The sequence below is a fragment of the Manis pentadactyla genome, chromosome 7, assembly GCF_030020395.1.
Source record: "Manis pentadactyla isolate mManPen7 chromosome 7, mManPen7.hap1, whole genome shotgun sequence".
In the NCBI taxonomy this organism is placed as follows: Eukaryota; Metazoa; Chordata; class Mammalia; order Pholidota; family Manidae; genus Manis; species Manis pentadactyla.
Genome location: NC_080025.1, coordinates 44,818,581 through 44,834,986, shown reverse-complemented (window position 1 = coordinate 44,834,986; position 16,406 = coordinate 44,818,581). Strand labels below are relative to the sequence as shown.

General features: G+C 49.6%; 1 protein-coding gene across 7 annotated transcripts in view; it reads right to left on the bottom strand.

Moving 5' to 3' along the window:
- The window catches only part of COBL (cordon-bleu WH2 repeat protein), a 288,379-nt gene extending 272,720 nt beyond the window's left edge, over nt 1-15,659 (bottom strand). For 3 of the 7 annotated variants that reach the window (XM_036918804.2, XM_036918802.2, XM_036918807.2), the window contains exon 1: nt 15,420-15,657. In XM_036918804.2, the coding sequence (XP_036774699.2) occupies nt 15,420-15,460 (41 nt within the window). In that variant the 5' untranslated portion in view covers nt 15,461-15,657. Of the gene's footprint in view, nt 1-15,419 lie in introns of all 7 variants that reach the window. The other 4 variants (XM_036918801.2, XM_057505320.1, XM_036918805.2 and 1 more) reach the window with 3 other exon arrangements.
- Nucleotides 15,660-16,406: the final 747 nt, after the last annotated feature.

Genomic DNA, 16,406 nt, shown 5'->3' with positions numbered 1-16,406 from the left:
GGATGTTAAGTAAACTTACTGTGCTAACCATTTCACAATATATACATTTATCAAATCATGATGTTTTACACCAAAAAGGACACAGTGTGATACGGTTACTTATATCTCAACAAAAAGAAGTAAAACTCAACCTTCTCACTCTATTAAATCCCCATCCTGAACAATAAGGACACATTAAATTGGATTAAAGGGACAAGTAAGACCCTGGAACTAAAATTTTCTTCCCCAAATTACTTTAAATATAACTTCTTACACAAGTTCATGATAGAGAACCCAGATATCAGTGTTATGCAGTAAAATTTTTGATATACAAACATTAATTGGAGAATTTCAAGCTAAAAATAACTTTCACAAACCCCACCTTGCTGTGATCCTAATGCATACCACCCATGGTTAACAGCCACCAGGACAGAACGGAGCCCCTCGTGCTTGGCAGGCAGACTCAGTGTCCAGGCTGAGCGACCGTGCCAGTCACAGTCCAGACAGGGCAGTTAGGTGAGTGAAGGGCATTGACAGGATTTACACCAGGGCAAGAGGCTGGGACTGGTACATATGTGGTCACCTTTGGGTAACTGCAATCTATTGTTTTGTTGTTCCTCTAACGAGAGACCAAGTTTTCATTATTTTAAAAGTCTTTATGTAAATAAAAATACGTACTTGTATAAAGAAAATTGCCACATGCAGCCTTGGTACATGAAAAAGCCAACCATCAAAAGGGTCTGGAGCAGGGCCACCTCCAGCAGAATGTGGTTTTAAAACCCCTTCAGAGGCCCCTCCATGCAGGCCTTTAATGTGCCCTCATGAGTAGCTTAACCAAATTGCTTTGGGAAAACGCAGTCAAGCCCAGATTGCCACATGAAAGTTTCAAAATATGGGCACATTTTTATCCTGCTCCCATCAAAAGGAAGAGCCTCATCCCCCACAAGAGCCTGAGTCAGAACCACCCAAGAAAGCCACTGTCACTTCATGCTGCTAATTTTGGGTAACTTGCTTTGCAGCAATAGGTAACTACACCACCACGTTCTCCAGCCCCTCTGGGATCAGGCCATGCCTTCCCAGGCCACCTGCTACCAGGGGTAATTATTTAGCTTCTTGCCTGAGCACGCTCCTGCAGGGGCTGCTAGGCTCTAACCACCCACACGCATGGGCATGGGCCACACAGGCAAGGCAAGGCGGGCCTCTCCATCGCTTTTAATTAATGCACAGGACCATTCTCCATCTGGAAAGTGGGGGAAGAAATGCCTTGCCTTGCAGGCCCACAAAATGTAGATGCTGGTACTTTGAAAGCTGCAAAATGGTGCATGATTGTAAATTACAGTTGAAAGGACCCTACCACTTCCATACCAGTCTCAGCCTAACTCACTAGATGACAGCAATGACTACTCCCACCAACACGGAGGGTGAACCTTTGAGAAGCAGGCATGCCCCGAACCACTTCCATGACCCTGTAACATTCCCATGACCCCGAACCATTTCCATGACCCCAAACCACTTGCACAACCCCGTACCATTTAAAACCATAACCAAGCCTTGAGCAGCCTCCTCGGAGTTGAGTATAGAAGACACCCTAGCCCTGGGACAAATCCACTGACCGGTAGTAATGCTTTCTCACATCTCAGCTCTTTCTCCCCTCCCCTCCCAGAACACTCTCCAACCAGACTTGCCCTACAGCTGCACACACTGGTGGAGGCGAGGAAGCACCGTTTGCACGGTGCTCCCCCAGCTGCAAAGGCCTGGCCAGGGAAGCCAAGGTGTAGGTGTTTCTTGAGGGTACCCAGTGCCTTCCTGCCCTGCTCTGGTGCCAGACAGGCTGCACCATCACCCTCCCCAAAACTGAGCAGAGACAACCTCTGGATCTGTATCCACGTGCATGTGTGCACACCCACACACATACACACACACACACACCCGTCTCTGGACACTGGGCCATCTAAAGACACTGAAGGAATGTGAGAATGATGACAAGTCCCCCCTGCAGCCAGAGCCCCACTGCCTGGCCGCCTGGGAGCTGCAGAGCTGGCTGTTAAGAAAGTATTAGATTCCAAAGAACTTTGCAAATCCCTAGCTTCCACTCTGCTGGGAACAGAAAAGAAGTCAGTCACTGAAGACTAAAGAATCCCAGATTTTGCTTAGCTTCTCCCATCTCTCTCTCTCTCTAAGGTCACTGGTTTCAATCTGGCTGCAGGATTATTAATCCCCAGGGCACGGACACAGGTCCCAGTAGCACTGAGTGGCAGCATGCCTGGACTTCAGACCAGCTCTGGTTCTATGGGGCATGGGTGTTGAGGGCCTGGGCCCTACATACAAAGTGCTGTTATGGGGGTGGGGACAGCAGGAGGCTGGTAGTCCTGCTCAGAGAAGACAGAACATACTAACAAATGAAATAGTGCACAAGTGGGGCCACACACTGCTTCCTGGCTACTACAGGCAGAGGCTCTGTAACCCTAAGCAGGTTAGTAACCTCTCTGGGCTTCAGTGTCCTCGTCCCCAAAATGGTAGCAATAATGGACTATGATCAGGTCTACTGATGGGGCAAATGAATAGTACAGGGAAGTGCTCAGACCACAGGTGCTCCCATGCAGTTCCCTAAGAGCACAGCTGTCTACACCCTGTTCAGGCAGGCCACCTCTCTGACTGGGTACCTGGATGTCACAGTCACATCAAGCTGCAGTCAGAGCTGTGGATGCCCACTCTCAGTTGCATGTGTATCTTGCTGCACACAGGTAAGGAACCACACTCTCAAGCCCGCTGCAATCACAGGCTATGCATCTCTGACCCCCAAGGCCCAGGTCACCGGCCTTGCTTCCTTCTTACCTGAACATGGCAAGTGTTGTGCCTGCCTTCAACGTCTAACTCACACTGCAATTATCAGAGCACAGAGTGCATCACGCTGCACCAGGTCCCAATACTTGATCCTAAGTGGGTCCCATGGTAAGAGAGGCAGAGCAGTACATGCTCACTCGGCAGGCCTAGGCCCAAATCCCATAGGTTATTAGCTCCACCTGCACGACTGACACAGGAACACTGGCTGAGGCCACTGCCACTAGGATAAAATGGGTAATTGCCTTCTCAGGGATGCACTGGGAATGAATAACCCAGAGCCGCCCCAAGAGGTGCCGAGCCACACCCACCCCAGAATGCCTGCTCCTCTCCCACACCTGTGCCTCCTCAGGGCCACACTCACTCCTGCTGCTCACACCTTCGAGAAGACCCTCCCTGCCTTAGACCTGACCAGGACTCTCCTCAGGGCCACAGCAACCTCTCCACAAATACCCAATGGGCACAGCAGGGTGAGGCTGTGCAGGCCATGTGACTGTTGGGTTTGGATCCAGGTACACCGGGTCACCTGGCTGACCCTGGTCACCTGATTAACCTCTATGTGCCCCATGTTCCACATTTAGCATATGTGCTGCTGAAGCAAGCACCCCACATTCCTCATCTGAATGAAAATTGAGAAACAACAGGCCCCCTTCCTGGGCTGCTGTGAAGACCGAGTGAGGGGACACTTTAAACACAGCACTTTAAGCACAGCCTGGTGGGCACCCTGCAACACAGGCTCCGGCTGCGTGGGGCTGGTCCTGGCTTTCCATGGGCTCTGCCTGAGCTGCTCTGCACTCTGAGCTGCTCTGGCTGGCCTGTCAACTGTGCTGAGGGTCCTCATGCCCTCTACTGACTCAAGCACTCAAAGGACAGTCCTGTTTGATTTGGCTTCAGCCTCTCCCCACCACTCTCCACATGGCACATGGACCCTCAAGATAAGGGGGAAGTGACTGTCTGTCTTCCTAATTCCCCCAGTCCCCTGCACCCAGCTCCCACTGTCCTGTTCCCCAAGGTTACTGGCCTCTCCCAGGTATCCAGGCTTGGAGCCTCGCCACGCTGCGACCACGCCTCCCAGAGGCCGGCACACCATCCCTCCCCATTCACGTTGGAGGCCAGGCTGAGCCCTGGTACCTCGGCCTGGGCCACAGCAACGCTGGCTGTCCCAGCTGGTTCCCAGACTCCCTTGTGCCTCTCTGGTCCTCTCACATCCTGGCCTCAGTCTGATCTTAAAGAACAAACTTCATCCACGAGGAGGGTACTCTTCTGCTCAATACCTCCGGCCAACACCCTTGTTCTTCAAGATAAAATGAACACACACACACACCCCACCTCCAGGCAGGCCCTCAGGTCACAGCAGAAGCAGCTGGCCCCTAGCCACTGATCCGGCCTCTAGACATGTACCAGCCTCAGTCTCCCTTTCAGCTGACCAGGGGTCTGCTGCCTGTGGGTCAGTCCCACGTGGAGGACACAGCCTTAGGCATCACCCCTGCTCCTTCATTCTGGGTGTACTCCCCCACAGGGCCTCGTCTCAGCCTCTCCACCTAGACACCCGTTACCCAATTTTCAACCCCAGCTCCAAATCAGATGAGCTTGGCTCACCCCCCACTCCTCCCAGACTAAAAGAACAGCAGAAGCAGAGGTTAGGTTCAGCCTCAATCAGTATTTCTTTCCTTCAGCAGAAAATAGAGTCATTTTAAGAGGAACTATGTCTGTGTATCCCAAGTCAATGTGCTTGGGTGGCAAACTGACTAAGCTCGTGGCTCTTGTGACAAGGACAGACTTATCAAGATGTAGGTTATCTACAAATCAGGCTCTACTGAGAATGTGCAAATGTCCTGTGAGCTGCTCTGTTTGGATCAGCATTCCTTTCCTGTATATACTTTCCCAGTGGTAAACAGAACTGCTCTGCATTTTAGCCAATATTCAGACCTATATCTTAAGGAAATCATCCTATGATATTATTTTGCTGTGAGTGGATCACTGTGCACAACCCCGAACTCAGATACTATTTCATACTCTCTTTAATGGGTAAAGGATACCATGCAGTGATGTTAAAAAAAGCAAAATCCTTCTCCAAAAACCCTCAGTGGTCTCACAAGTCAGGAGACCAAGCTCCAGCTGGAGGTTTTTACAAGTCTCTCCACCTGAGGGGTAAAGAGGTCACAGCTGCAGGTGGCCACTGGGGACCTGAAGGCCTTAGGTCTCCACCACTGCTCTTGTATCAATACCCTCACCTCAGAAGTGCCCAGGGTGCAAGCTGCTCATGGTCCCCATTCAAGACCCCCAGCTCCAATGTCAGACCCTCATGGAAGCAAGGAGCAGTCAGTCTCTATTCCACTTTGTGAAAAAGGGACACAAAAGTGAAACCTGGTGGAAACTCTGTCCTGAGGATATGTCACTTTTGCATGGACAAAAGAAATGAAAACACCTTTTAATGCCAATGAATATTTAGCACCCTAAAAACACCAGAAAAAATGTCAGGAAAGTGATGTGCATGCCCTCCTGCACATGTGAGTGTCCTATTAAAGCCAGCCCAGTTTGAAAACAGGTCATCCACTACCTCCATTCATCTCCTAGTTAAAGTCTAAACCCTGACATAAGAATCCAGTGTAATCTTAAACTCATAAAATGCAAAGTAAACATCAAGAAAACACTTCAAACATATAATTTTCCTCCAGGGTTGCCATTCAGATGCCTCATCTAAAGAGCACCATGTTCCAAAGACCAACAGTTCAAATAAAGAGACAAAAGTATATTCTTCCAACTAAATTTGCACCTGTCACTTATAACAATCAGTTATAATTGACAGAAGGAGAGGGTTCCACACAGGTTAAGTAAAACATCATCAAGGGGGATAAATTATTTTGGAAATTAGGACTAAAAACAAGCTCAAAAAAATTATGAGAGAACAGATTGTGGGGTTGGGCTTGTGTCAGCCTGGGTGAGACAAGAACACATGAGCACGGGACCTTGATGACACTAAAATGCCCCCAACCGGACTCCAGGTGGGCGTTTGGTGAATTGTAGATGGCAGTAGCGAGTGTTCCCACCTTCACGGTCCTCAGTGTCAGCTGTGATACAGCAGAGACCAGCAACCCCAGAGACAAGGAGCCACGAGTTGGCTCCAAAGGGCCACCCCTGGGCTCGTTCTTCATGCTTAGAGCATCCCACTGGGGGTCAGAGACGGAGGACAGGAACACAGGAGAGTCATTACAGAGACGCCCAGGTCATGGGTGGGACAATCCAGCTTGGACCCAGGTCTGGCTGAGGTCACCCACAAGAAAACACAACCACCCAATGTGTGACTTCGGGTCTGTGCAGCTTCTACGTTGAAGGAACTCACTTATTGTGCAAAGCAGAACTCGTGCTTTCATTAAATCTCCAGGAAAAAGACACTGTGAGCTGCGTCAACATGCAGGACAAAAGGGGAGGTTATGAAACGTTTATTAATTCATAAGCCCAGATCCAGGCAGAACATCTTGCTGGGGAAATTACAAAGTCTGCATCTGATGTATGACATTAATTCTCAGACACATTAACTGTGCTCCTGACAGCTGCGTTCAACCCTCTTCTACCACACCCTACATCTCTTTCACAAAATAAAATCCCATCCAAAGGTCTCTGCAGTTATGCATCTAGAAATACATTAACACTGTTACAGTCCAATGGGCAACAGCTCGGGTCTCCAGTACAAGGAAGACGCCACATGAACATAAGTGGACTGTTTCTTCAGAACAATGCTATTGAGAAATGCAGGTGGTTCAGAAACAGCCGATCAAGACCATCTCCTGCCCTGCAAAGCCATTCAGGAAAGGGACATTGGAAACTGTGTCCCAGGATTCTGCTTTGTGCAGTGGGAAGACCACAGTATGAGGAGTAGAACCCTGGACTCTTGTGACTCAGTCATGTGACGACCTCACACACAGGCCAGACTGAGAAGCACTGCCACCAACTTCAGCCAGCCCAGAGGGGAGCCGACCTCCCACGCAGGCAGGTGACGACTGTCCTGACAGCTGGGAAATACCAGGACCACAGATGATGAAAATGCCTAAAGAATCCAGGTCCTTGTGAAGGACATTTTTGTTTCCTTTTAGAAACATTTATAACCAAAACTTCACCATTCCAAAAGTGAGAAACATTACAGTAAGTTAAAAAAAATTTGGTGAATTATAAGGAAATATTCCAATTGAAATATTTTTCAATTTAAATGAGCCTGGTTTCCAAACTAGTTTTCATTGCTTTTCTGAATGTTGTAAAATTCACCTAATATCCTCATTAGGACGTACTCTTCAACTACAGATCAGTGCATTAAAATCAATGAAATACATGTGAGAAGAGGAAAAGGGAGTGAATTAGCGGCGTTGGTGAGAGAAACAATCGGCCTTCGCGGCCCCACGAGCACATTATATGTCTAAGCAGATCATTAGGCTCTCTGAGAGTCCTACCTACATGATGTCAGAACGCTGGTCACCACGATGAAGGGACAAGTGGTTTAGACACAGAATAGGAGGGAGAAAGTTTTCAAGTCTACCCAGAACCAGTTCTACATGATAATTACAGACAGCACACAGGCAGGCAGCAGGCAGGTGGAGAATCTTGGCAAGGAGCTACTCAGCGGCAAATGTCTAGATTCAGGCCACAGTGAATCAGTTCTTTCCAACCTAATGGTCTGTTTGTTGAACCTTAATACATTTTGCTCTTAATAATCAGGGCTCCAGCCAACAAAACTATATTTTAGTCTCAAAAATTAGCCACATGACCAAATGTATGCACTTTTTCTATATTATCACTCCCACTGAAGCTATTTTTAAATTCAACTCTCTAAACATTAGGTTTGAAAAAACTGCCAATCTGATTTGGGAATCTGCTGTTCTGCCAAGCGCCGGAAGTTAGCTTGAACTTCACTCTTACCTCCAGGACGGACAGCACACATGCAACCACACACTCTCTCACGTGCACACGTAACACACACACACCCATGCACACATTCACACACATGCACACGATCACACTCTCTTATGCACACGATCACACACTCATCATGGCAGGCAAGCACTTTCCCCAGGCCAAAGGATTGGGGAACCCTGACTTTCCTGCCACAGCCACCCTAAGGGCCCAGGCTCAGAAATCCTCTTGCCTAACCACATTTCCAGGCTAGGGAGCCCAGCTGAACAAGCAGAAGTGGTGTGGCACGCATGACATTGTATCAGAGACATCACATGAAAAAAAATGCTAGCACCCTGATCTGGTTCCACACAAGCAGCCCCGGTCAATGCAAGCTCTCTTGGCTGGGGTCAGGATGGAGGTGTCCCCACCTCTTCCAGGCCTAGGATGCACAAGGAGATTGCTGTCCAGAGATGCCAACTGCCAGTCAGGGCCTGCATCAGGGAGAAACACAGCCACACTATGGAGCCTTGTACCATTTCCTGTGAGTTACACTCAGAGCAATCAGCATGTGTACCCCAGCAGAGGCCAAGGAACTTTCAGGGCACCCATTCTGAAGAATCCAGCGATCTCCCAGGATCCTGGGGGAGGAGAGGGGCACAGCCACCTGTCCCAGATGCCCACTTACGTGCAAGTTCCTCTCAGCCCTCACAAGACTTAGAGAGAGAACCTTATCTTCAAAGACTCTGCAAGCCGCCTGGTTCCTGTTCCTTTTCCTCCAAGACTTTACCTGCCAGGTAATTAGAACTGAGCCAGTGCAGAGGATGTGTGGAACCTCAGACCCTTGCACACTGCTTGCAAGAATGTAACACAGTGCAGCCACTGTGCAAAACAGTGTGGGGGTGCCTCAGCTATTGAACACGGAACTGCCACATGCCCCAGCAATCCCACTTCTGGGTGTATACACAAAGAAGCAAAGGCAGGGACTCATCAGGCAGCCATTAAAAGGAAGGGCACTCTGACACCTGCCACAACCAGGATGAACCTTGAGGACATTGTGCTGAGCGAGATAAGCCGGTCCCAGAAGGACAGATACTGTCTGATTCCACCTGCAGGACGTCCCAGAGGAGTCAAGTTCAGAGACAGAAAGCAGAACTGTGGGTGCCGGAGGCTGGGGGAGAGGGAGTTCGGGATTAATGGACACAAGAGTCTCAATTTGGGAAGAAAAAATGTCCTGGTATGGATGGCAGTGATAGGCACACAACAATGTGAATGTACGAATGCCAGCAAATGTAGAAATGGTGAAAAGCTATGTTATATAAATTTTACCACAATAAAAAATAAGATCAGGTGAACAAATGTGAGCAAAGGGATATGTGCAACTTGTGGGTCAGACCCTAAAAGTAAAGGGCAAGTCCTCTACCACGCCCTTCTTCGGCTGGGCGGGAGCCACCAGAGCCATGCTGACCAGGGTGAAGCTGGGAGAAGGAATGAGGCAGGTCCCCGATGACTTGGCACCTCATCTTTGTCTGTTCTAGCTGCTGTAATGAAACACCACAGACCGACTGGCTTATAAGCAACAGAAATGTATTGCTTATAGCACTGGAGGGATTAGGTCCAAGGTCAGGGTGCCAGCAGGTCTGGTGAGGGCCCGCTTCCGGCTGCTGACTGCCCACTGTGTCCTCACATGGTGGAAAGGCCACGGGAGCCCTCAGGGCCCCTTCCACAAGGCACTAACCCCACCATGAGGGCTCCGCCTTCATGAGCCAACAACGTCGCAAAGGCCCAGCCCGCCTAGTACCATCACCTTGAGGGTTAGAATTGCAACGTATGAATCTTGGGGGGACAGAAACGTTCAGACCAAGCACATCTCACTACGAGCGCTGGACAACCGCTGTGGACTTCTAAATAAGGAAGGAAAAAATTATCTCCTCTTTCAGCCACTATCACTTTGGGTTGTCTGATACAGTCATTTTCTATTCCTCAAAATAAGCCACCTAACACCTCCCAGGTCTGTAAAGAACAGCACCACACAGCTGGCATGCAGAGTCCATGCTCATCAGTCTGAAACAGCGACATCTCGGTGGCAATCGATCTGCTGTCATATGGTCTGGCAAAAACAAGAGGAAGCAGCAGTTTAAGATAAAAGTTGATTCTTTTAGAAAGAGGGATTTAGAATTTCTGGGAACACTTCGAATCATACAAGTCTTGAGATCCTCTTGCCCAACGCTGACAATGCACACGGGAAGCAGAGCTCCCTCACTGAGTCACAGCTCTATGTCACATCCTATGCCATGAATTCATGACATAAACTCACAGGACAACATCCCGGCCTTGGAGATGATTTGAAGTCGGTGGGTCCAGACAAGTAAATGGAAAATCCTAACCCCATATGAGGGTTTCCAGCAGAGGAAGCAGTGGTGACAGACAAGATGAACATCACAGCTCATCCCTCCAAGACCAACGAAGGGGTCTTGGGGGTCTGGGAGGGAGCCCCCAGCTGCCACTGGGTGAATGGGCAGGAATCACTCTGGGCCAGGAGGAGAAGGTCCACAGGCCAAAGGACAGAGAAAGTAGGAGGAACTAGGGGGCATTCTGATTCAGAAGGGACAAAGGGGCAGTGACAGAACAGGCTGGAGCTGCAGAGCCCAAAAAGGCACCCATGGCCCCACGTGGCTATTAACACTTAAATTCATGAAAACTGAAGAAGGTGAAAAATTCACTTCCCCATTTCAAGTGTTCAGAGGCTTCGGTATTGGACACAGACACAGGACATCTGTTCAGACAGCGCTGGGCTGGGGAGAGAGGCAGGAGCCACATCAGGATGGGTGTCAGGCTCCGCTAAGAAGGGTAAACTCAATCTTGCACAGCCAACATGAGGACCCAAGTCTTCTATCCTGAGCCAGTGTTCTTTCCTCTAAGCCTGCCTGTCAGCCTTTCATAGGAGAAGTCAAACAGGGCTTCTGACCAAGCAGATGGCATTTTGGATTAGGGGAAGGTACCTCCCCTGGCTCAGGAAGGCCCTGTCCTCTCTGCCACACCCAGTGCAGTGTGAGGACGCCCACTCATGTCCCCTGAGAAAGGACAGCTTGCTGTCTGGAGGGAGGAGGAGCATCTCAGAGACAAGGGCCGGGCAACAGGGTGAGAAGGAAGAGGGAAGATCAGCGAATGAGGACTCCTGATTTATCTGGCTAGTCTTTAGGGATTTGTTTTACATATATATACATACTTTTTTAAAGGATAAGGACTTCAGTGATTTATCTAAACTAATCAGTGTATCTTAAACATCTTAAAAAGGCACCGCTGGTTTGGCTTGAGGTGGGGACTGGATGCATAAAAGGGCTTGTGCAAAAGCACCTCTGGTCTAATCAGATGCACCAAAGAAATTCATTTTTTTCAACTGCTAGAAAAGCCTTTTCTTTCCCTTTTTAAACACAAATGCTTTTGGGCTGGGGACTTTATTCTAATTGGCCTGTAGGAAACATGCTCATGACAAGCAACAGCTGACCACCGCATCAGGGAAACCAGATGGAAGCCTGTAAAATCCCGAAAGGCTCCAAAGTCTCTCCCGGCTGGGGATGTGATCTCTCCAGACGGGCCTGCTCGGGGACAGAAGAGGCCAGAGCCGCACAGCCCTAAAGGTCACCTTTATATCTGATATCAAATATTTCTACTCACTGTTTAAAACTTCTGATCAATGGCAAAATTAAATTTAATGATAAATGTAATAACAAAACACAAACAACCTAGAAACAACCTACTCATTATGGTGTATAGATACAGCCTATGATCATTGCTTTCTTGATAGGTATGGAAGCACCCTTGGGTGCATGCAAATTATAACTTCACTCCCCCAATTCCTAATTAAAGAGGCCACGGAACCCAGACCCGCATGTACCGGGGGCCAGCCACTCCACCTGGGCCTCCCAGTAATGACCAGCTCTGCTGGGCCTGGAAGGTCAAGCAGACAGCAGGCCAGGCTACAGGGTGCAGCTCCTAGACGCAGGAAAGGCCAACACTGCACAGGTATCTGCATACCAAATATTAATTGTGCTTTAGTTTTGTCATCCTTCTTATCCTCACAACCAGATAGGAAATATTAAAGATGCCTTAAGGTTACTTGCTACTGTGATAGGGAAGTGTCCAACTTCTATCATTTATTAAGAAAAGCTATAATTACAGAAGATTAAAATTCCAAGGCCTTCTTTCCACTTTGTATCAAAGAACCTAACTTTTACATTCTTAAACGAACTGCCAACATGAAGTACAGCTCCAAAGTAACATCTTTTTAAAAATTAGCTCAAATTAAACGGGGACAGTTTAATGGAACATGTAACAGATAATTATACATGCTATCACTTTAAAGACTGAATACATTCTCTAACTTGTTAACTGAAAGCCTTGAAACCTTAAAAAAACAAGGGCCTAGAAACCTAAACTTATTATGATGTACACGTTAGTATTCATTAATATTCATATGCTTTCAAGAGCTGAAACAGAGAATGTCATGGTGCAGGCCCCTTTTTACTGCCCAGAGTAGCTGGCCTCCTATACTTAACATCATGTCAGACATTAACAGCACTAGCATAGCTCAAGTTACCCAGTTCGATTAATTTTCTAAAATTACTTCTTGTTCTCATAACTTGAGTAAATACAAATTTATGCAGACAAATGAACACCAGCTATGTCTTGATGAAACTCACATTTTGATGAAACTGATTAGCAAACTTCCTTTACACAAGCATAGTCCTGAATATAGCCATTGATCAACTGCACCAGCTGTTTTGCTATTTCACGTCACTAGAGACTATTCTCTTCTACAGAAATATGTTTACTCCATAGAGAAAAAAATTAACCAGTACCCTGCCAAACCCAATTCTGCCTCTTCCTCAAACAGGGTCTGGGGTAAATGTAACCCTGTGTCCCACAGCAACTGATTACTTTCACGGATCTAACAAATACTCAAACAGATAAACTAAAAGTAAACGGATTCTTAAATGGACTTACATTTTAAAACTTCATTCACCAAAGGCAATTTGCCTTTACTTGTATTCTAGAATATTCTATCAATCATTATGCTTCAACTGAGTTGCAAAATTCCTCAAAAGTCACATCAAGTCTGACTTGGTAGTTTTTGCAAATGCCCTCCTTCGTAAAAGATTGCTTTTCCCAGACAGTTAAGTTAATCATAAGCCATTGCTTTAATGAAATTACTAGTAAAAACATTCAATTTCAATCAAACTAAAAATGTATACTTGAGTTCCCAAAAGTAACTATTAATAATTTAGTTTGGGAGAATTTACATTCACTAACTTACCTGTCTCTTTCATAATCCTTAGGAAGGGCTTTTATAGACCTTATTGTAAGGTGAAATCACCTAATTCGCAGCTCCCCAACCAGCCCTTTCTACATCACACAAGAGCTAGAGACAGTTTCAGTCATCACATCAGATGTTTGCCATCGTGGGGGAAAAATGGCAGCTTACTCCAAGTTTGATCTGAGAGCCATCCCCTGTAGTATCAGAGAGAAACAAAATTTCCCTGGAGCAAGAGGGCAGCAAGAGGGGCAGGTCAGAGAAGAGGAAATGGTCATTTCAGGGAAAAACCAACCAACTGCCACTAGCAATACACCAAAGCCAGGGACCTCACAACCTAGCCTTTCCAAGGATCTCACAATCTAGCCTTTCCAGAGATCTTCCCAATCTATTTTCTCTGGGAGGAAATCCTTACACAAAAACTATACAAAACATTAAAAAAAGCCCAAAACCATTTCTTTCCTCTGATTTTAACACAAAAGAGCTTTATTACTAAACATGTAATTCTTTTCTGGAAAAAAGCACACTGAGATTTTTTTTGTGTGATGTCTCTTCACTAAAGGTCCTAAAACTAAATGACAAATGATAAAATAATTGGGAATAAAGGAAGTTAAAAGCAACATGTCTACATTTCGTGGACAAGAAGGTTCCAACAAGCAGAGGAGATGCTCCAGACGAGTCCGTGGGAAAAGAACCAAATGCATCAACAACAACAATTTCATGTTTTGTTATTATCCCTGGCAAAAGTGCTTAGTTTGCAGGAAGGCCAACGGGGGCTCTGAAACGCAGTGTGCAGAACCAGGCCGGGGTTTACCTCTTGCTTATATAGTACCAGGCTGTAAAGTACAGCCCCAACTTCGGATTTGCTGTTTCACTTGCATAATCAGAGTCCTTTAAAGGATTTTACAGATATTCTTCGGACACAGTTTTGCTGGCCTCTTAAATGCCCTGTCATATTTGTTCATAAGGTGCTAGCGACAACGATTCAGTCTCCTTAAACAGGCTCATTAAATAGGTTCCCAAAGAGACAGATTTAAAGGTAATTCTGTTTCACATTTCCAACTGTGTCATTTCAGGGTGCCCATGACCACGAAAAGGGATTTCCCACATTTAATTTCTTTCTTGGAGATTTGTTTATTGAAAGGAATTACATAACCACCGCTAAGTGCACTGCAAAAAAAAAAGGTTCTCTCTTAACATTCCCCAGCTTCAGGATTATTTGATTTGCTAACCTGGCTCACTTTTTCCTGGCATTAAAGGGAGAGAGTTAGAGAAAAAAGCCAGTTTTCAAACTTGTGCAGACTTGGGCAACACAGCGGCAAACGGGCACAGGGGCAGAGTGAGTCAGTGGGTCACAACTGCACAGAAAAGAGATTAGGTGTCCCCAAAGCTGCCTCGTGAAGACCAGTTGCTATAGTGGAAAGTGGACCCACCCGGTGAGCAGGTGCAGGGCCCACCCAACCACTCATTCCATTTGCAAGACTCATAACACATTTGTTCGGACCCTGAGGGAGTTCGCCCATCCGTAGGACGCCGCGGGGGCGCGCGACCCGCAGTCCACAAGCTGCGGCCTGGTTGGACTGAGCGCAGGGTTATGGTCCGCTCGTATCCGGTTGAAGGGCAGAATTGTTTTCCTTGTATTAGGGAAGTTTACCCTTCCTGCGAGTAAAATGGTAATGTGACATGTAAGCCCCACACGCACGCAAAGTGTGGGATTGGGAAACACACTTTGGAAGGCCGGGGCTGCGGCAGACAGTGCAGGATGGAAGCCCCGACTCTTAAGTGCGACGCTGGGGTCTCCCCGGGCCGGGCCCACCTCGCGCCCTGTACACTAACAAGGGATGCCCGGAAAAGAAAACGGGCGGGGAGAGCAGTTGTGCTGAACACCTCGGGCCGGTACCCTCTAGGGCCCGCTCCGGGAACGCGGTACCCAGGTGTCTGCGAGGTCCCGGGGCCCGCCCAGCCCTGCCCGGGCAAAGCGGACGCTGGGCCGGACGACTCGACTGGCACGCGGGCGGACACGGGGCCAGTCAGCTGCAGGGCTGGAGCCCAAGGCCGGGTCTGTCACCCCGCCGCGCGCCAGGGCGAACACGCGGGGTGTTTGAACAAGGGTCGGGGCTCCGTGGGGGCTCTGCCCGCGGGTACCCCCAAAAAGGGCGCGCGCTCATAAACGCGCCCACGCGAAAGTGCTCGGGCCTCAGCCTGACACTGTTACCTGGGCAACGACCCGGGTGCACAAAGTATACAATCCCCTTCCCGGCAGGGCGCGGGCCCGCGGCCCGGAGAGAGGGCACCCCGTCCCGGGCTCCCTTCGCCCACCCCCCACCCCCGCCCCGAGAGCGCGCAGTGCGGGCGTCCGAGCCCCGCGAAGCCCCCGGGCGCGCTCCGCCAGACTGCTTACCCGGTGGGGGGCTTGGCCACCAAGGTGCTTGGCGCGTCCATGGAGTCGGCGGCTGGGGGACGCGGGCGGCGCTCGGGCCCGGCCGAGTCAGGCGCTCGCTGCCGCCGCCGCCGCCCTCATTCACTTTTTCCGCGCTGACCCATCGTCCTCCCACGCGGGCCGGCGGAGGACAGCGGCGGGGCCCAGCGGACGGAAGGGGCTGGAACCGTCCCGGGCGGGCTGGCGGGCGGGGGCGCCGGCGGCGCGGGGAGGGGCTGGCGCGGCGCGGGGCGGGGGCGCCGGGAGCAAGGTGCGCCGCGCCCACCGGAGCGCCGCCCCTGCCCGCCCGTGGCTCGGCTACCCAGAGTCCCGCCGGGCCGCAGGCGAGCGTCCCGGGAAGGGGCGGCGGCCCCTCCCGGCCCATGCCCGCGTCCTCCACCCCGGGAAGCAGAGCGCCCCTCTCTGGCGGGGGAGGGGGGTGACCCGAGGCGCTGGCCGGGCCAGCTGGGAGGAACGGCCCAAGGGGGAACCACCTGGCTGCAGGCGAGGCTGGTCGAGGGCGACAGGGGCGGGTCAGGGGAGAGCGTTGATGTTTGAGAATGAGCTGTGAGTGACCGGTGTTGCTCTCTCTGTCCTGTAATCCAACAGAAACTTCTTCCATGCACCAGATATCTAGTGGGGGAGAAGGGATGCGGGGAACGGGGATTGGGTCCCAAGGTGGATCCCTGACCGGCAGCACCTGGGACCTTGTTAGAAACGCAGCAGATTCGGTACCCCACTGCGTCCTTCGTAATCAGAAACAATGGGGTCTAGAGCAGGGCCCAGCAGTGCTACCAGGAGCCCCTGCTGATGGAATGCGCTCTCTAATTTGCCCAGATGGTCTGCTGGGCGCCAGGGTTGTGCAGCCCTGGGATGGATTCTAGTATATAGGCTGGAGGGCAGAGGCAGCAACGCTGGGGCCTGGGGCTGGAGCAAATCAGCCCCAGGCCCCTGATCTGCCCGCACTTA